Genomic DNA, 21,586 nt, shown 5'->3' on the forward strand with positions numbered 1-21,586 from the left:
TGAGTCAGAAAGCAAGATACCATCCAGGATCTATTTACCAATAAAGGAAACAATTGAGAATGTGCAGTATTAATAAAGAAAATTCATACTAATAAAAATTACCAATTTCCTCACAGCAAATAATGAATGCAAAGAGCACAGAAATACAGAAGTATTAATCAGGAAAGCAAAATACAAAGAATTAAAATCTGGAGCCTGGTTTTGCTCATATTAAAATCAATGGTAGTAATATTTTAATTCATTTTGCTGTTTGAAAACTATTATCAATAAAATGAAATCAGCATCTACAATATAATCTGCTGGAATTCTGTACAATTTCCCAGTATTGTTTCTTCAGTAAAACAAGTATTTCAACTATTTAAGCTGCATGTATGAAGATATAAATACAAGGATTTTCATCATCTAGTTGTATCTTTTACATGACTCTTTGTTAAACCACTACACCCATCTAAGCCAGGAGCAGACAGGTTTCCCAGACAAGCTCTTCCCCACTGGCTCATCTTTTAGCACATGGGGACAGCCTGTCCTGCTCCTGTGCCTTTCACATTTCCTTCTTGAAGGATGTCCAGCTTTCCTGGCCTCAGGACTGTCCCCTCAAGGGACAGCCAGTCTCCTGAACAGGCCAAGTGCAAGGTGTCACTTCTGCTGAGTCCCTCCTTGATTTCTGAGAATTGCAAACACTCCCTTTGTGATTGCTGTGCCAAGACAGCCTGCAAGCAGCACATCACCTACCAGCTCTCCTATTCCTTCTGCAGAGTTTCTGGCCACCCGTTGCAGCACTCAGTGGTGCCAGTCATCCCTCCACATTTCTGTGAAGGCAGCTATGCCATGGTTTTCCTGCTGTGTAGTGCCTTCCAGCTCCCTGGTTTGTTGCCCATGCTGTGGGTGTAGGTGTAGATGCACTTCAGTTGAGCTACTGATCCAACCACCTTTTGGGAGGAATGAGCACTATTCCTACACATGACCAGGAATCATGACATGATCAGGCTTTTCCATGATTTCTAACACATCAATAACCTTTATGTCTTTGCCAGCTGAATCAGACTTAGCTGCCAGAGAAAAATTGGTTCAGTCTCTTTCCTAAAAAACCAGAATTAAACCCGCCACTATTTCAAGACAGTATTTATCTGACCTAACTTCCAGCCAGTTGTTCTTTGCCTTTCTCTGTTAGATGACGTATTTCTTTAAATATTGAGCATTTTTTTGGTCCTTCAGGTATTTATACATTAAGCAGGTACTTCACTTTTTTTTAGCTCTATAAAACTAATTAACCTTTTGAAACCTTTTTAAATGCTCTAAGTCTCAGTCTGGATTGCTGGATAGCAATGACAGCCACATGCTCTGCAGAACACTGCCTCCAGGACATTTTAGGCACAGCCACAAAGCATTTACTCTTGTCAACTTAAATTTGATATTTTTTTAACATATCTTTAACCTCCTTTGTTAACCTCTCACATTTCCAATTCAGTTGGATTTTTTTTTCCTTTTTCCATATGTGGGTTGTTGAGGGGTTATTTCTTTCTTTCTTTCTAATACCTACTTTGATTTGATCTCTGAAGAACAGCAAAGGCACTTGGCAAGCTCTTGTTGGAGCCATCCCTCTCTGTGGCACTGCCAGGTGAATGCACACTATCAGACTACACCTAGTACAGGCTTTATAAAAATTAGTGTACTCTGACAAGTCCAATGACATCCCTAATCAGCATTACCAGAGTAATTGACACCAGCAGAATTCCAACTGATCTGGGGAAATATTAATGGCAATAAGCTCATTGCTCTGTCAGAGTTGCAAAGCTCAGGCTGCTGGAAGCACTGGGAGCTTTGGCAGGACCAGGCTGAAGCCATTGTCAGCAGCTGTGACACCCAGTGCTGTGCTGGCAGGGAAAGAGCAGAGGGAGAGAACATCAGGGTGCTGAACTGAGGGGCCCAGCTGGCCTGGAGGAGGTGCAGCACATCTGACACACCACCATGGCCTGCTACAAAATCAGTTTAGGCACAAGCTTTCTCCCCACAGCTGAGAGACTGAAGGATTCTAGCTTCTCATTTTATGCTAAATTGGCTTAAAATATTATCAAGAGTTTATTATTACTGATGGGGAATGGCTGGGAATTGGTTCCTATTAGCAAAGTAAAATATGGCCAGTCAGTAAATAATGAGAAAAAGTACACAGAGTATGTGGACTGTGTATTTTGAAAGCAAGTAGTTTCAATCAGCTTAATAATGGAAAGAAAGGACAGTATCAAGCTTAAATATCTAAAAAATAAGTGACAGGAGTTAGAGAGCTGAATTAATTGGAGTAGAGGAGTTATTCATTGTCTGCTAATTTTGAAGTATAATCAGGGGACACTGTCATTGGTTGACAAGTTAAAAGTTTAACTGAGCTTATTAATAGCTTTCAAAAAATGCATTTTGATGCTCAAAAATCTTTCCCAAGATACAGGCATACGTATTCAGTCTTGGCAGCACACAATCCCAAAAAAAAAAAAAAAAAAAAAAAAAAAAAAAAAAAAAAAAAGGCTGAAAGCAGTAAAACTGCAACAAAAAGGGCAAATTAGTAAATGCAAGTGTATAGGATCTGTTTAATGGCCAAGCTTATTTAATATCTTAGTTAATGACAGAAGGGATAACTACAGTAACAGATAACACTACATTAATACATGCCATGAACACAGGCCAGGATTAAGACAACAATATATCAGAATTATAATTAATTTCAGCTGTATACCAAGTCACAGAGATTTTTTTAAATTCATGTATTAATTCAGTTCAGGGATTTTGCAGAATTGACAGAGAGTAGTCACTAATGATCCTTACAAAGGAAACAAGTAAAATGAGTTTCAAGTTGGGTAAGAGTTTTGCATACACATAATATTTTATATGCAAAAAAAAACAGGAACAAAGAAAGTTATATCTGAAAAGGCTCTAGTCTAGATTCAGTGCTGCTTCAAACTGCCCATGAGAATATTTCAAGGTATGGTTTGGTGATAAAATATGTGTATTTGCAAAACTCTATAGCTTAAACTGACCACCTCTCACAACAGCCTATAACAAATATCTACATTTTCTTAAGATGCAAAGTTTCTGTCAGGGCCTTTTTACCAGTGCTGTCTAACTCGGTCAGAACATGCTCAGCCAATGTTGCACTGATTGGTATAAAAGGTTATTAGGATGATTACTCTGTAAGGATATTAGTATAAAGGTAGCAGACAATAGTAAATTTTAAAAAAGAGAATGTGATGAATCCTGTAGCCCTCCAAGAACAAGAATGCTCAGGGACCAGTCTATGGCCAATGCTGGCCTGACATGGCTGTTGGTTTAACCTGCAATCTAAATTACTGACTTGTAATCATGGAGGAAAGTTCTGAAAAATCCACCACCACCAAAACTCACTCTGAAGCTGTATTAGCAGCAAGGATCCTCCTTTGTTCCAGCATTTCTGCTTTTTTTTAAGGCTAATTGGACTCCACTACTCTCCCCAGGGCTGGCATACCACAGAGAGTTGTTACAGCTTATACACCTACAAAAATAACCCAAAGTAGCTGTTTTTCTAGACCAGGGTGGAATTTTCCTTTTTTTTATGTTGGCACATTTCTACTTTATACTCACTGTGACTGTTAAGTAGACAGCATACAGAATTATGAGAGATGATATCAACACTTCTCTACCCACTACATGGATGCTAAGATTCTAAACTCAAACCACATTATTCTTTTTATGGCATTGGGCTTCAGTGGGATCTTGACTCCTTACAATGCAGTCAAGTGAATTTCCAAGCTACATCTATATCATCAATGTTTTTCATATGTCTTTTAAAAGTTGCTCAGTTTATTGTTAAGTTTGCATTAAAAGCTATGTATTTTCATCACAAAGAAGTAAAACTGATTGCCACTCTACTTGATATGCATTAAGTTACAGAGAATCTAATTAACTTCTGACGATTAAAACTCTACTTGTCCAAGAAGTATATTTTCCACAAGGCTAGGTCAGGCTTGTCACATGTGCCTCACAGCCCTAAGATTATGTGGCATTCCTTAATGTTCAAGGGATTCTTTGAGGGCAAATTTACAGCTTGCTTTTAAGGAAATTATTTACAATAGATTCACCTAGAGAGTTGCACTTAAAGATGACAATATGCTGTCGAAGAACCTTGTATTGCTCTGGTGTATTCCTCTTCCAACTCCTTGCTTGCTATAACCAGTTCTCCAATTTCACTTGGATCCTTCCTATACAATATATTGAGAAGATGTTCATAGCTTTTCAACCCCATTGAGAGAGGCAGAGACACTCAGTTCCTTTTCTCCACAAACTGATTCTTTATCCTACTGATATTATCCATGTGTATGATCAGCTCCTCTGCCTGTCAGTGGCTGTGGCTTTCTGACTCATTACAATTCTCCCAGTGCTTGACAGGTGCCTTGTGTTCATGTGTACTACACTGGTGGCTGCTTTAACCCTGCACTTACAGAGCACGCTTTACTGCCTCTACACTGATAGGCATTCCTGGAATTCAGCTGGGTTTTGGTTGGGGTTTTTTCCTTCTTCTACAGTTTGAAGAGCAGCAGTGTTACTGGATCACTGAGATTTTAGCTTAAGTTCTGTTTATTCATCTGTCAGTACCCAAGTCTTTCCACCTAAGTACTATTCTGAGCCTGATAGGAGCATTCTGCTACTCCTGATGCCTCAGTGTTTTATTTACTTTAGTGTTGTAAAGCTTGGGATTCATTTAAAAATCACAGCAAAACACCTTACCTAGTCTAGGACTTTTGAATACAGCCAGTCACAGAGACCAAAACCCGGGAGTTACATCATCTCTCAGGTATTTGTCATGGGGGATTTTAGCCATTACCTGCTGTTACCTAAATACATCAGGAAATTCAGTCATCAATTCAGATGTAAGTCTGACAGCTAGCCCTGGATACCAAAGCAGGCAAATACTGCCCAGTAGGTCCACTACTTCTGTGCCATTGTTTTCCAAAACAGGCAAAAATCTTTCGGGTTTTGCCCCTGTGAATTTCTTCTACTGCTCTACAGTGACAGAAATATTTATCTGTAGGTTTAAATACAGGGCTGTCTTAGGGATTAGTCTATTGACATGAAATAGATAAGCCTCACAGGAAAGCTTCCCAGGCTGATACTGGCATCTTCCTGCAAGCATACAATGGCATTAGAATGAGTCTGGGTTTTGTATTCCATAATGTGGCACATTATCATATTTATTGCTTTTTTTTCCCCAATTAGAGAAAATAATTTAGTGAACATATAGGCAGAGTTATTAGCATATAAAGTTACTGTTAGTATCTGAAGTTACATGGAATGTAAAATTCAGAGTATGGCAACAAATCCAAAATATGAAAAATTGCTGTCCCTTGTGTTCTATGTGAGAATATTCACATAAGAAGCATACACTTATAAGGAACAATGTAAACAAAAATAAATTTTCAGACTTGAAAGAATATCTAGTAAAAAACCTGCAAATTGGCAGTTAATCAATCATTTCCTGTTATGTATATTGATTATTTTACTGCTGTTTACATATTTTAGAAGGCACATTCTCAGACAGATACAAGTCCTGAGGCTGGAACTGTGATGCCTTACTATATAAAGCTGGGTAAGGGACTATATATATTACTTTGTTAAGTGCAAAAAGGCTAGAATTTCATTTGCAGTGCTGAAAGATAACACACATGAGTACTGAAGTCATCTAGGCTTTGCTCCCACACAAACTTCACTATGAAAAGTCTTGAAATGGAAAAGCTTCATAAAAAAATGTAACAGTGTAGGTCAATTTTTTCCTAGGATTCTCAAGTGACTTAGTTTGTCAGAAAAATGTTTCCTGACATGATGTTTTACCACTGGCAATAACAGGTGCTAGAAGGGCTATGGGTACACAGATCACAATTTCCCCTCTGTCCTATTAGCATTGCAGTAAAAGAAATGCATGCCAGAAAGGATTTTTAATACCCTGAATTACTGAAAAAGCTGAACTGCCAGGAAAGCCAAATAAGCCCCTTAAGTATTTGGCCTCAGGGAAAAAAAGAAAGGAAAAAAAAAAAAAAAAAAAAAAAAAGGGCAGAAAAAAATGAAAAAATGTTACCAATGTTGTTTACTTGATAAAAAAATTCCTGGCAGAAACAGGATTTCTGTTCAAAATTCATACAATTGACATATGACAGAAGGTTTCCCAGTTATAATTAGATAATTGAGAAGTTTGATTATGATCCCAGCAATTAGTGTTGCATGAGGCCTATTCCAACCTGAACTGTTTGCTGCAGCATTCTTTTTCATCTGCATCTTCCATCTAGAAAGATACTAAAAAAATAGCCCCAAAAAGCCTAAAATTTACTTGTTACCTGCAAGCAGTTTTCCTCTAACTTCCACACTCACATTATTACTGAACCAGCGTCATTTTTAGACCTGTACAACCTTTACTTGGTATCTCCTGCACCATGTGAATCTCTTGTGGCTACTGACCTCAGGAATTCTCAGGCATACACTCCTGTTTAACTCAGTTCATTATGAACTTCATTATTGCACCTTTGAAGTGTTTCTCAGTCTCAAACCCTGTTGCATGTACAGGCTGTGGAAGAAAACCAGCTGTGAAATGTACAGCAGGACAGAGCTGGACAGCTGGGGACTCCCAAAGGAACCAAGAATCCTTCCAATGGGGACAGGCAGCAGCACTGACTTCTGAGAGTACACAGTATTCAACATTCTCTAGCACACATTCATTTAAAGAGAAATTGAAATAAAGATGAGACACTTTGATATTAACGGGTAGTGCCCTCGAAGTGCAGGATGCAACATATAAGAAGGCAAAAAAATTATTACTTGATAATGTAACATGATCAAAGGCCAGAGATGGCATCTTAATATGTAATGAAAGGTACAATGGGTCAATCAGCTGCTAAGGACCATGAAAAACAAAACAGTAATTTATTTGACATAGTAGAGAAGAACATCAGCATGGGATATAAAAACTTAAGGCAACCTTCTCATAGTGCTGGTCAGGAATAATAATCATACAATAAATCAGTAGCAACCCAAAGGTATTTTACAATTTTTCAATTGTCAAAAGAAGAGGCAGCTGTTACGTGGTTGAGTCATGCTAACTAGCTGTGGTGCATGGAATGATAAAGCTATATTTATTAGATTAGGTAAGGGAAAGACCTCCCAAGATATTGTAGAAATGAAACCAGACACAGATCACATTGCCAAATAACCCTAGATAAGCAGAAAAAATATTGTTACAGAGTGATAGAGCATACATGGTGGAGGAAAAAAGTGAACCATAATACTTCTTTTATCTGTCTCTCTAGTAAACAGCTAAATATCACGTATGTTCATAAACAAGCAAAAATATTGGTTTGTCCAGGTCTACAAACTGTCAACTCAGGTGATTTTATTCCTAGGAGTGATGTTACCCAGAATAAAGCATAGCAGAAGAAAGACAAAAGCCCCTGAAAAAGTCAGCCTTCCCCTTCTGTTATTTGTTTTCAGGCAGATAAATGTAACTTAGTCACTTAAAATGTCACACAAAGGAAAAGTTGTCCAGGCAGCCAATAGTTTGGGCATTATTTTTGTTCTCCTGTTCTGCTCACTGGTGCCACTACAACAATCTCACCCTCAGCAGACTTCATGACTGAGCTAAAATCAGAACCCACAGTGTGCAGAACTGATTTTCCCCTCATTTTTCACCATATCCGTCAATCATTATTTTAACGCATCTTCAATAAAGACAGAGTTCATGCATAGCATTTCTCCACTTCTGTCAACAGGATCACAGAAGTTTTCATATTCATACAGATCATTTGCTCAATTTTCACAGTTTATAAATCAGCCAGATTCTTACATGCTCTCTCAAGCAGTAAGTTATGTTGGCAGTAGACTAGTTTTATTTAGCAGTTCTCTTCACCACAGATACTACACCAAGAAGCATTTTACATTCTGCAATTCCATCATTTGTAGGGCTTTTCTCATGAGTGGCAGTCTCAGTGTTGCAGTTTCAGTAATGTACCAATGTAGTTTCTATTGTTGGTTTTGTATGGACCAATGCTCATAAGGATTTCTCGGAGTATATGGATTTTTTTTCCCTTTTAGGTAGCTATTTTTGATTTTTAAATCTGAACAGTAAGGCAGAAAAAGTCAAAATTGCAAGAAACTCCTAGTCAGGGTCTAATGTTAAATACTTTACCTAATATATCTGAAAATGAGGCGAAATAATTAGTGGCAATGCTTCTCTCATGTCAAGATGAGGTTACTAAATAAAAAAGTAGATACAGAAATCTGTTACCGTAGGAAGGCACTAATGCCAAGAAAAGAATCTCCAAATAATGAATGGGAAGTCTATGCACAGGACAGTGGAATGGCTCATCAGAATAGTACAGAAAAGAAAATAGAAGTGCTGTTTATAAACAGTAAAATCACTACAGAAGAATAGGGAAATACTATATATGTGATAAGCTATACCAACAAAAAAGGGGCCATCGTGCATTCCTACCCATAAACTCCCTTCTCTTAAACAGCATGTTTTACAAGGCTGTCAAAAAAAAATTTGAAGTAAAACCCCAGTGTAGCTTAATTCAGGCACTTTGAAAGTCACAGCAAATACATATTTGTGTATCTGTAAGCATTCATATATTTCCCATGGCTACTGTGTTTGTGTGCTGTGAACAACAGAAGCTTACAACATTAAAGACTATTAAATGGGAATGGCTGTTCTTTGGACAAGGCAAACCAGCCATTTAACAAGAAAAATACAATTTTAAATATAAAAATGTCATACTAATTAAAAAACATGTTTAATTAATTTTAAAAAGTAATTTAATCCCAAATTCCTATTGAAAATCCTGGGGAAAAAAAGGGGGAGGAAACTGTCACTTACTAGTATTTTACCTTCGACATTTCCCAGGACCTTTGTGGTGTCCAAATGAACCATCCCTGTACACCAGGATGTCACTACTGCCTACCTTTTTAACTGGTGTTTGAAGTAACAGTTAACCATGTAAACTTTTAGCTAAAGGCACCAAAAAATTTAAAATTTGCCATCATGTGCAGAACACCTCCATTTCCCAAAAGTAACATTAAATAACTAACTGTTCAGTGGGGAAAACTATCCAAATAAAGGAACCATAGCTTCCAGGTTTTCCTAATGATTGGGGATTACTGATTACTGCCTTGGGAGGGAAAGAAGGAGGGGGAGATAAAAGCCCAAATACTGATGAAGGAGAAAGGAAAAGAAGGAAAGAGAACAAGGAGCAGAAGGTGCACTTACTGTTTGGTTATCTTCATACAGCTTCAAGTCATACCCACTCAGCTCCACACAGAAAATTATTGCTGTAACCCCCTCGAAACAGTGGATCCACTTTTTGCGTTCAGATCTCTGTCCACCCACATCCACCATTTTGAAAGTCAGCTCTTTGAAGGTGAACTTATTTTCTACAATCCCTGTGGTCATGTCCCGAGACCGCAGAATATCTTCCACCGTGGGGATGTAGTCCAGGGCCGCGATCCGTTCCAGGTCGTTCAGGTAGTAGGCAGCGTTGTCCTCCAGGTGGTACTCGTTGGAGCGGCAAAAACACTCCTGCACACCGGGGTCTGCCCACAGCCTCTTCATCACCCCCAGCAGCTCCGGGGTAATCTCCCCTTTGCTCTCAGCTGGGCCTGTCAGGGCAAAAAGCTGCACTGCATCATATGCTCTGTCAGGATTGTGAAATTCTATCTTGAGGGTGGCCAGAGCCCGAATGATACGTGTGAGAGAGTCAATTGCATTATAGATAATCAGAGGTTTGTATTCCTTACAGGCCTCCAAGTTAAAGCCACCGCTGTGAATGATTTTCATCTGCTTTACGATAGTACTCTTCCCAGAATTGCTGGTGCCCAGGAGGAGGAGTTTTATCTCTCTTCGTTGTCGCTGGCTTTCAGAGCGCAGGTGGCGGTCAATCCTACGGGACCGCCGCGCTGCCTCTTTCTCCTCAGAGCTTTGCCGACATCCCATGGTACAGCAGGCAGGTACAGAAGGGAAGGGTGCAGACTGGCTCACTCTGTTGACGTCTCTCAAAAAGATCTGCAGGGTCTTTCAGTTCTCGTGCCAGGTACACCCCGAATGGAATGAAGGCTGCTATCCAATACCTGATGATCCCCGATGCCTACAGCCACCTAATTGAGTCCCAGCAAGGGTGCAAACCCATGTAGGTATGCAGCCACAGAAATAGTCTCTTCAGCAGATCTCATGGCACTCCTCTTTCCAGTGCATGAACTGTGGCACATTCCTGTAAATGACGGGACACTTCCCTTTGCCACAGTTTGTCTAGAACCATCAAATACCATTTCTGTTCTGCATAATGATTTTGCTACCTTCTGTCCAAAGATAAGAAGCTGCACTTTTGCCTTCTCTGCTCTAGACTTTTCTTCTGATCGTGTTCTCTGGTTGCTGTGGGGATGCTGCAAGATAAAGCTGAAGCTCTTTTCACTAGTACTGTACTTGTTTTGTTTCTCTTCCCCCACTTCTTCAGCTGATCCTGTTCAGCTCTGTAAATCTGTGCTTTCCACCTGCCAAACAATGGGAAAATAAATGAATGAGAGAGTCTGCTTCCTTGCAGCAAGCCACTCACTTTTTACTCCACTTCTAGTCTTCCAAACCTTTTATTATGCCAAATGGAAAATACAGATGGAAAAAAAAATGTAAAGAAAAGCAAATATCTAAAGTTATAGTAAAAGCATAGGGACAGCTGAAACTCACAGACAAAGGAAGTGTGGTTTCTGAACAATAGCAAATCAAATCTCCCTTTCAGCTTTCTGTGTTTTATTATCTAAACCTACGTGAAAACAAACAGTGCTGAGCTGTGCCCCAGTTTCTCCCTCAGCAAGAGCTTATGGCAGTGCTTTTCCTGCACAGTTCTGTTCTCTCTGATTTGTCTGAAGTAGAAAATGAAAACTCACAACCACTTTTCCTAGGCTTTCTATTTATATCAGTATCTTGTACTCAGATATCCTCCTGAGTTTTCTTTCATCTTATCTATCTCCACTGAACATTTAAATAACTAAATTAAGATTCAAAAGATGCTGATTAACTTTTCTTCATGTATTTGAGAAATGAAGAGTTGCTCATCTTTGTAACAGCTCTTTTCTTTTTTCTCCTTGGAGAACAGTATTGTTAAACACAGTACCTGCATCTTTGCTTAATCAATAAAGAGATGCAAACTTTGTAAGCTTCTTTTCATAGCCAAGCTAAGTGGTTTTGAGCCTGCTCTCTTTCCATTTCAATACAGGAAATTTCTGAGCTACAGTAAAAGAGAACAATGACTACAAGGTGAATTTTTCATACAAGAAGCACAGGAAACACCATCCCAAGCAAGGGCAGAGAGCTTTTCAGTGTCTGTTAGAGCAATTATTCTTTCCCAGATTAGACTTTAAGCCTGCTAGTTGGAACTCTGCAGAAGGCAGCAGCAGGAAGCAGTTACTCTGGCAGAGGGAAAACACATTACTAACAGCTGATTGGTGACCATTTGCCTCTCTTCTAGGAAGGGCTTGCTGTTCTCACTAAGCTCTGAGCACAGTGGGCAGCAGAATCACAGATGTCACAGCTTCCTCCCCGAGTGCTGCCCTAGCACACCTTGGCACCTCTCCTGCTGCCTGGTTACTTGTGCCTGGAGGCTCCTCAGTGAGTGTATTTGCAAACCAAAGTACCAAAGTACATGGCACTGAGATCCTTACAGAAACTTGCAGAGTCTACTAAAGAAAACTTTCAACTACATTTTAATAAAACTAAGTCTCCCAACACCATTTTCAAAGTTGCCCTACAAGCCTTTTTAAGTTTTCCTGTTTGAACTTACCAATATTTAAATGTAGATGTGACAATAATTTAAAATACATATTAAAGAGAATGACTCCACACTACCAGGAGAGAGACAGAATGTTCCAAGCAAGATGTTGAGCCTCAAGCTTTTGTGAGAAAAGAAGTATAACTACAACTACTTGCAACCTCATGTAGTTAACTTTCTAACTAACCATTATTAAAATATGGTTAGAATATTGTTAGAATTATATTCTAAACTAATCTTACTCTGAGTTGTTCTAAATTATCCAGTCAGTACAGAGAGTCACCTCTCCATAGCAGTTTGAAGTGCTTGTCCCTTGTCTTTGCCTATAGGGACCACAGTGCTTGAACAGGCTGGCAAATTAAGCATCTTAAATGTAAAGACATCCAAATCCTTTGCCCTAAATGCACCATGTATTTCTTTTACCTGGTCTGAAGTTCTACAAGGGTCTTAATATCAGCTATATTTATCATACTTCTCTTTGTATGAGACAACATTAGCTTGTGAAGAACAGATTAATCAGTGAAAAATTTAAAAACTAGTGTACACATTAATAGAATTGTAATTAGCACAACTTTACTTATTCCGAAGATGTGGAAAGGAAAACCCTCCCAACTCAGGAGTTACACTTTCTTCAAGTAAGTCACTTTTTCCAATAATCACCAAAAAGGAAAAATCAGAATTGAGGAAGCTTTTTCTTAATGAATAACTTTCTAACCAGGCAGAGAGAATGAAATTCCTGTATCAGATATCAGGGCAGATTCTTATTTTACTTATATAAAGATCAGAGCTGCTTCCACTAATCACACTTATTCTGACACATTTCAAACTGGTCCTCCTTTAAATCCTCATCATCACAGGCCTCATTTCGTGTCATTGATAAAACCACTTGCTGAATCCTTTAAGCCACTTTCTATGCACTGTGTTGATTACAGGTGAAGAATTTTGCAAGAAACACACCAGGCTCCTTCTCTTTATCCTCTCAGTTCCACCCTGAACAAAAGAGGCTTGCTAGCAACGAGCAGCAAGAGGGCACATATTCCTGCCAAAAGGCAGCAGTCTTAGGATCAATCTGGAGATTTTATGACCATATAAGACAAGCAGATCTTTTTTAAACTTGATGTTATTTGCCTCAAACACTTATGACAAATGGTTGGGTAGAAAGACTCTCTCAGGAACAATCTTTTGCTTTCATTCAGCTCATACATTCTGTGGCATATTTCCTATTGTATATTTCCACAACACATTCAGATGCATCATTCATATTCCACAGTGTTTTACATATGAACTATTTTGTTTGCCATTCATTAATATGTTTAACACCAAAAAAAAGGTAGACTCTCACTGTAGGAAAGACCAGGAGTATATAAATACACATTAGTTTTACACTCTTTAATTTCTTTTTTTTCCCCTGACTTCTAGTCATTCCTATTGCTTATATTGCAATGATATTTGGATATCACTATTTCAAGTAGTAGCACAATGAGGTGATTATATTATTACTTTGTAAAGATGAGTCGTAAATTCTCTTTTCAAATAGGCACTACAGTAAAAGTTTTGTGTATTTGAAAAGTTTTCCCATATACAGTGAAAAAAAATCTCTCATGTTCACAATCAATACTTTTTAAAATTCAGGAAACTTCACAAACTATTCCATTACTGGAGTTTACTGCCCTGGCTACATACAGATGACCTTCCTCTTACCAGGTTTACTTTCTCTTGGAATACACTCAGAAAATAAGGCAGTCTAGAATTTGTTGGATTCTTAAAATCAGATTTCATATTAAACATGTAAGTGTTTTAAGGCTGTAAGTTTCTAATTAGGTACGTGTATTTTCAGTTCTCTAGTGGAAAGCCTTATTGCTTCCTTTCACTTGCACACTTGTGTAAATTTCATTTTTAAAAATCTTATTATTCAAATGAGTAGATTATACTGTATCTGTGTGTCTAAACTAACATACTTGCCTTCTCCTGACAACCGAAGACTCAAAATATTAAGAAAACATGGGTTTTTAAATCTGATTATATAGATGGGCTATTTTGTCATCACTAGAATGAGTAGCTTTTTCCACAAGATAAGATTAACATGCCCCAAATCCTGATCTATTGCCATTATCAAAGAGGAATGCTACCAATTCCTGGAGTAGGAAGGACACCTGAACGAAATTCTGCTCTGGTTACTATGTTAAAGTGTTGAAGTCCATTAAGCTGTTTATTGCTGCCATGTTCTGACCACTCATTTGTAGCCAATAAAATCAGTCATTATTGTTTGTTTCATATCTGGGCTCGCTCTTTGCCCCATCCATCACTCCTGGCTTGTGCAAACTGATCCATGTGTGTGTAATATAAACACTTATCCCTTTTCCCAGCATGTTCCCAAGTTATGGCAGCAGAGAGAGAAGAGCCATAGGGAAGGAGAATGACACACCACCACAACTGAAGTGTAAACACTTCCATAAGGAAAGATCCAAGCATTGTCTCTGGATTCATGAGCTGCTGACACGTCACCGTGGAACCCAGAGTTACAGAACCTGCCTGGAAAGATGCTTCCCCCTCGATCCTGTAGAAAGGCAGTGACTCCTAATCTGAGAACAAAACCAGGGGCTGTGACTGTCACAGCACAGAGACTGCACACAGCATGCTGCTGGCAGCAGGAATTTCAGCTGGAGTTGTAGGCACAAGGCTGTATTATCCCTCAAATGCAAGTGGTCTGATAATTTAGATTCATGACCACCTGCCCATTCACATACAGTAAAAAGCTTTTACACCCATGTAAAAGCAAACTCAAGCAAATTTAGCAAGAAGTAGCACAGAACTCTTATAAGACCTACAAGTGTAAGCCAAGCTACTGTAATCAGTTTCTAATGATTATACACACCCACTGAGAATTTCTGTACTTTAACAAAACCTTATTTCTGCATGTTTTAATTTTCAATAATTTTTATACTATTAATGAAAGAAGAAGAAGGCACAAGGGAGTGTGGTATATCAGGACATACCCAAGGCATTTACTGAGGAAGAAATAAAGTGTTCTACTAATCAGGCTTTTTTTTAAGGGAGAGAGAGAAAAATAAAAGAACTGAGGCTCACAAGAAATAGGAAAATCAGTCCAGATTTTCGGATCAGGGAAGCATCCAGGAAGAAGTCAGAGACATGCATGATGTACAAATACAAGGTTGAAATAACTTCACAGAAATTACTGTTTTATGTATGGCGATTGAAGTCCATTTTTAGCAGAAGAAAGTTATTTTTAAACTGTGGACACAGATATTACTGGCATTCTCTTTATACAATCATTGAAACCGGAAAGACAAGGAAGTATGTTCAAGTTATGACAAAACTTTCAACTACACATTAAGGCACTATAATCTCACCCAAAACAAAGGATGGGGCAGATGTAGTTGTTGAACAAGAAAACAGCAGAGGAAGCTGATGTATTTGAGGTTTATTTTGTGCAGCAGTTAAAACGTATATTCTGTTAGTCAGATGAGTGAAGAAAGAAGTGTCATTATTTAATTAGCTGACTGGAATCTTTTTTTACTTGATCCATCTTGATCTCTATTTGAAAAACAGGACCTATCCTCTATACCAAGTCCCCAAAACAGAGCCAAGAAATTACTAATGTCTGTGCAAAAGTTACCAAAATGTGAGGAATAGCAAAGTGAGTCAAGAAATGCATATTCATGGCACAGGACCTTAGCCACAGTAAACAATACCAAATAACAGAAACTGCTGTGTAAGAATGGGATTCTTACAATAAAGGTTGTCAAAGAAGGTGAAAGGACAATTATTAAAAAACTTTAATCCAGAACTCAGTTCAAGGCAGGGGATGAGAAGGGCACTGATCAGAACTGGTGCCATACCATGAGCTCCTTAGTGTCACGAGCACTGACTGTTTCCAGCTCTATCTGCTTTCAGTGCCCTTGCAAGAACAATTGGTAGGTCCATTAGGTTCTCATCTGCTGATTCCCACTGTGATTTTATAGAAATACTCAGATTTGTGGCATAAAATCTGAGCTCAACTAATAGTATTGCCACATAGCTACACCATTCTGTGATACATGGCAAAGGAAGTTTTACAAGGAGATAATGGAGAACCCAAAGAAAATTACTTACTGTATAGGCATAGACCTATCAGTGTATGATCGAGTCTGCCTGACATGGCACAGAACAGACTTGCTGCAGATATTCTATTCATTAGCTTAAATGATCTTAAATACGTCTTTGTGTACTTGGAAAATATCCAACAAACTTTAGCAGTACCACAATACAAATTATACTGGTTAGGGATATCCACCAGCTAAGCATATCACCCAGCCAAAATTTAGCATACAGGCTTCATCCAAGATTTAGGGAAACCTAAGAACTTACAGTGAAAACATATTATTTCTTATAAACCAAGTATTCAACAAAAATCTATTGGTTATTTTTCTTTTAACTGTGCACGCCCCACTTACTAAAGGAAGTTGGAAACATAAATCCTGTGAAGCATTAATACCTAAAATACTTAGGAGTTATTTAAATTTTGCCGTGTTTAGCAACAGCCACAAACGACAGTGAGACAGTGAGAAGAAGCACCAACACAACCAGACATGAGACTGACTGACTCTTGAATAGAGCCAGATACACCACAGTTCTGTTGTGCTCTGCATGGCCAAAACCCCAGCGCAGTGTCAGTGGCTGCACGGGGAGTTTGCTGTGCTTCACAGCGGTTTGACTAACCCAGAGTCTGCCACAGCAGCCGCTTTCGAGGTGACCTTTAGACTGGCATCAAAAAGCATTACAAGAACAAGAATATTACAGTGGGTCTAGCAGTGGGTGTGCAGGAAATCCTGGCTGCTAGACAAGGGTGAGAAGAAACAACACACACAGCATCTGCTTTAGGGATGTACAAACATCAGACCCATTTAAAAGTGTGCAATAAAGCAGCAAACAAAATGCAGTAGCCACTCAGAGTTTTGTAAGCACTGGGGTGATGACAGCAGTGGAGGTTATGTCTTCATTAGTGCTGCTGTTTGGCTTTTTTTTCACTAGTGGGACTCATAAGCCCTATGTGGGTGATTCAAGAGCTAAGACTCACTATCACAGGGTTGCTGTTTCATGAATCTTACAGGGCTAAGGAGATTATTTTATTACATTTTTTTTAAAAGCACTAGTAAACATTAGATTTTTTTGAACATAATGGCAAATTTCCTATCACTCATACAACTTTATTGCACACAATACCGTATGAAAGATAAGGGCATTTTAGTAGTTTTAGCAAAAGAAATTTTAAGAGGGATTTGTAACAGGAAAACAGTATAGCCTTGTAAAAGGAAGTCTCTCTTCCTGTGCCTTAAAAGTGACATAATAAAGCAAAACCGTGCTTGCTTTAGCTGTTCCAGTAACAGGCATGAGTTATGGGAATCCCTGTAGTGAGAACATGAGAGTCTGGGTACAGATAACAGTGTCCTGAAGACAGGAGGTTTGTTTAATGCAATAGAGAAAAGCAGCCAGTGAAGATTTAAAGGTTGAAGCTCAATGCCAAGCAAGAGGCAAGGAGAAGATGCTCCAGCAAATGGCAATCCTGGAAACAACAGATGAGTTTTATCTGTGATGATCCATAAGAAAGCGTCTTGGAGATGGAAATACATCACAACTGTTCTAATGGTTTTAAGGGCAGGAACTGGAGGAAAAGCAAAGATTAAGGGAAGGAATGAGAGAATCAAGTCACAGAAGCTAGGTAAGATTTCTAGGGTAAATTTAATGGTATATAAACACAGGAAGCAAGGAATCCTGTATCCATGAAAAAAAGAAGGAAGAGATAGCAATAGAGGAAGGAAAGATGAGGCGAGAAGAGCAGATGGGCACATCTTACTATATCATACTGGCATAAGATCAGCAGAAATCTGCACACAGGAAAAAAAAAATACCAGAGGGAAAGGATTGACTCAGAATCTGTAAAGATGGGTCTGCACATATGGAATTTAATTACACTAGGAAGGAAAAAAAAAAAAAAGATATAATAAATCCAGGGTATTCATGGAAGAAGAAATTGCCTAGATCATCAGACTTCCATCAGAATGGTTTTGCTAGAGAAAGGACATTGTTGGGAGTGGATCAGGACTGGAAAGCTAGCAAGAGTAGACTTGCAGGGGGAGGCAGAGCAAAAGGTTTGGGAAGGAGAAGAGCAAAATACAGGAATCATTTCAGTAGAAGTAATAAACACTGAATTCACAGAAAGGGTGGGTGACAGCATGGGAGGACTGGCAATGTGATAGTTAAAGCTGGAAGCTAAGCAACAGAGAATGAGTAATGTTACACAGAGAAGAAATCAAAAGAACCTTGGTGAATGAAAAAACAGAAAAACAGACATAGGTTGAATGAGTACGCAGGAGCAGTAAGTTCCCAACATGAGAAAATGTCAAAAAAGGATTATAGAAGACTCACATGAATTGTAAGGGAGTTCAGAGGCAGCAGCTCAATGAAAACATGAGAGGAAAGAGCAACATGGTGCAGAGAAAACATCGAAGAGCTGATCAAAATAAAAGAGAGGAAAACAGTACAGTGGAAGAATAAAGCCAATAGTTCTCATGATGGGAAGGACAAGGGAATTTAGGGAAGAACAAGAAAACTTCAGCATTTTTTATTAACCTCACAACAAGACAGAATCATGGATTAAAATGCTGTTCCTAGTATAATAAGAGAAAGGAAGGAAGAGAGTTATCAGCATAAAAGGCAAGGCTATCATCAGGGATTAATTGGGAAGGTAAGGTAGAGAGTATTTTCCAGCCCTAGGCCACGCATAAAATTAACCATATGAACGATGTCAGAAGGTATCTACATGAGAACTGTGGATTTTCTAGGTTTCTTCTTAACAACCCAAATTAAGCATGATTTTATCAGCAAAAGGGAGATGAGAAGTGGAAGAAGTATTAGACTGCAGCGCAGGGCCAAAAAAAAAAATCCCAAGAGGCTAAAGAGAATCCACGATGTTCTCAGCAGTGTGACTCATGGGAGAGGACTTGGATGCTACCAAGCACAGATTACAGCTGCAGCCTACGCCTGGTCTCATTCTGCTTCTCTTTTGAAATTCAGAAGCTCTGACAGTCGTACACTCCTGCTGCCTGCCAGAGCTTCGGCAGGTACATCTCAGACAGCTGAGCTGTTGTTGGAGTTACTCTCAAATTCAAAGGACCTTTTTTTCTAAGATGAATATGAAGTAAGTTACCCATGTTCTGGTTTTGATATGAAATTGCTTTGTGCCAAATCCAAAACACAGGTATAGTGTTACTTCACAGAAAAGAACTCTGCAACCAGAAACATTTCAGTACAACATTGTACAATAGCCAATAAGCTCCTGGTTTCAAAAGCCAAGCCAGGCCATTATTTTGCCATCTAGATAAAGTTCTGTAGAGACCTATAGAAACAAAGTTCTTTTTCACTCAGAGTAAATCAAAAAGTCCTTGGTATCTGATGCATCAACCTCTTTAGCTCCCATTTTTCCTTCACTGACACCTCTCCCTGAACAAAACCAAAACAAAACACCAACACAAAAGCCCACCACTGACTAATTGCTGCTGCCAGAAAGAACCTAACATCCTTTTGAGGTTTAGCAGCTACGAGGGTTTCTCTTCAGTCTCTCCTTTCAATTCTCTCCCTCTGGAGGGGTGATCACACCCTCCTCACACCCCAGCTGCAGTTGCTGCAGTTACACACCCACCACCACACAGCACAGGGATCCCAGTCACTCCCTGCTGGCTCCTCACCCGCGATTGATTTTAAGCAGCTTATGTTGAACATACAATGAATATTAGAGGACACTGGTGGTTAAATTCGTTTCATCAGTCTTTTTAAAAAAAGCCTTTTAATAAGCAAGTTGGTCATGGATGGAGATGCAGGTTGTAGTTTTGAAGAGGATGAAGGCCTGATTGATCCAAAAAAGTGAAGCTAAAGTAGCAGTGCAAACATCTCTAGCAATAGTCTCAGTGTGTTTTTCACCACTTGTGCTCTGAAGAGTTTAAGTTCCTTAGATAATGTTAGGTTTTTCCTCTTATTCAACCTTGCTTTTTCTACTGAGATGAAAAATATTTTTATGTGGCACTAAATGAGAATGTAAAATGAGCTAGAGGAACTTAAGTAATTATGGTGAAATGATACCCAATGAAAAGTGACACTTTGGGGTGAGGGTATTCATAGTTCTTCCTTGCCAGAAACAGTGACAGTATTTATTAAGAGAAAATAAGAGTAAAAATATTGCAAACCCTGTAAAGTGCTGTCTGTGATCTGCTTACCATAAAAAGTAATGGTTTTATTGACTTCAATAGGTTTTTAAATGAGCCAAAATGTATTTGGTTTTGAACAGGATGAAAATAAAAACAATGTATTTAACAACACTACAAGCAGGATACCAAAGTACCAGCAATATAGACTGTTTTACTGATGAAAATTTAGTATTCAGTGCATGATTCATACTCTTCATATATCAGAATATTTACAGTGAGAACTTCTGTAAAAATAGATATGAACATAGTTTAATTTTCAGCTCCCCGCTTTTGTATGATCTCAGCGTGACTGTATTTCTAGGAAATGCTGAAGCATTATCAGTATCATTGTGTTTCAACATTAATTTCTTGTTCTGTGCACATGTTCCCTGCCTGGCTTTTGCAGTTATTCACTATGTTTGTTCCTAGTTTCATCAATCTTAGAAGAGCAGAGGCCAGACTGACCACATCCATTTTGAGTCACGCTACGACAAGACTTGGTTGGATGGCTTCACGTATCCATAGGGTTATACCGATTCTGTCAAAATTGTGGATGGCTTTCTTATAATTCCAAGAATAGATTTTTTGTCTATAAAACAAATAGAAAAATTTAGGTATTGTATATTCATTAAAATTAATTACTGTTAAAACTGATAAGTAACAAAATAAGCTGCTAAATGTAAGTCCATCTTTTGAGGAAGTTTGTGTATATTTTTAGTTGGGTATTTACTTTAACATAGAAGTACCATGATTTAGATTTAGCTGGACAAAGTTGTTATTTTTCAGCCTCAAGCAACTTTGTTATTTTTCCCCAGACCTGAAATATATGAATGATAGATTTATTTTTGTTACTAGGGACACACAAAAATCCAGTATTTTTTTTTTATATTTTATTTTTTATTGGTAACTGTACCACTACTAGTAATATTAACAGGTGTAGCTTCTAATTTTGTTGCACATACTGATGATATTTTGGTGTTCTATTAACACTACCAGTACTTTTCTGTGTATATGTGGTGTGTGTGGGGAGAGAGGGGGAGGAGGGTAATCAGTGCTCCTGTTCAAGTTGTGTTGCATGTAAGGGCATTCTCATCGTTCAGACATTTTCCCCCCATTTTTTTTATTCTCTGTAGTCCTGCAAACTTCCTAGTCCTGCAGCCAGTATGTCTATATTTTTAGTGATCCTTTAGCCCTTCAATTCTGTCTCTAAATAATCCATCTCTCTTCTGTTGTACAAGTTCTCCTTTGCTCAGGTCACACCCTAACTGGACTTGTCGTCTCCTCTTTGAGGTACATAGAGGTCAGCTCAGCATTTTGGGACCCTGGTAATTTCATTCCTTTTTTTTTGAAGCAGGCTCTTGAATCATATTTTGAGAACTGATGGACTGATTTATGAGACTACACACATGATCTACTGCTATTGTTAATAGTAAAATCCTCAAATTTTGCGGTTTTTATCTGCATGAGTCTGTCCTATCAGCTTAAGGAGAAGTCTCACTGACCAGCCAAATGTACACCATCACCCTC

The 21,586-nt window shown here is 38.5% G+C and overlaps 2 protein-coding genes across 2 annotated transcripts in view; one reads left to right on the forward strand and one right to left on the reverse strand.

Annotated features, from left to right (window-relative positions):
* RSPH14 (radial spoke head 14 homolog) overlaps positions 1 to 21,586 on the forward strand; it is a 73,973-nt gene that overhangs the window by 25,242 nt on the left and 27,145 nt on the right. The gene's annotated exons all lie outside the window — the stretch shown is intronic.
* GNAZ (G protein subunit alpha z) overlaps positions 1 to 21,586 on the reverse strand; it is a 49,610-nt gene that overhangs the window by 18,643 nt on the left and 9,381 nt on the right. The window contains exon 2 of the mRNA XM_021549917.3: positions 9,272 to 10,548. Coding sequence (XP_021405592.1) covers positions 9,272 to 9,994 — 723 coding nt within the window. The 5' untranslated portion in view covers positions 9,995 to 10,548. The remainder of the gene's footprint in view (positions 1 to 9,271; positions 10,549 to 21,586) is intronic.

This window comes from Lonchura striata, chromosome 15 (genome assembly GCF_050655825.1).
Source record: "Lonchura striata isolate lonStrDom1 chromosome 15, ASM5065582v1, whole genome shotgun sequence".
Classification (NCBI taxonomy): domain Eukaryota; kingdom Metazoa; phylum Chordata; class Aves; order Passeriformes; family Estrildidae; genus Lonchura; species Lonchura striata.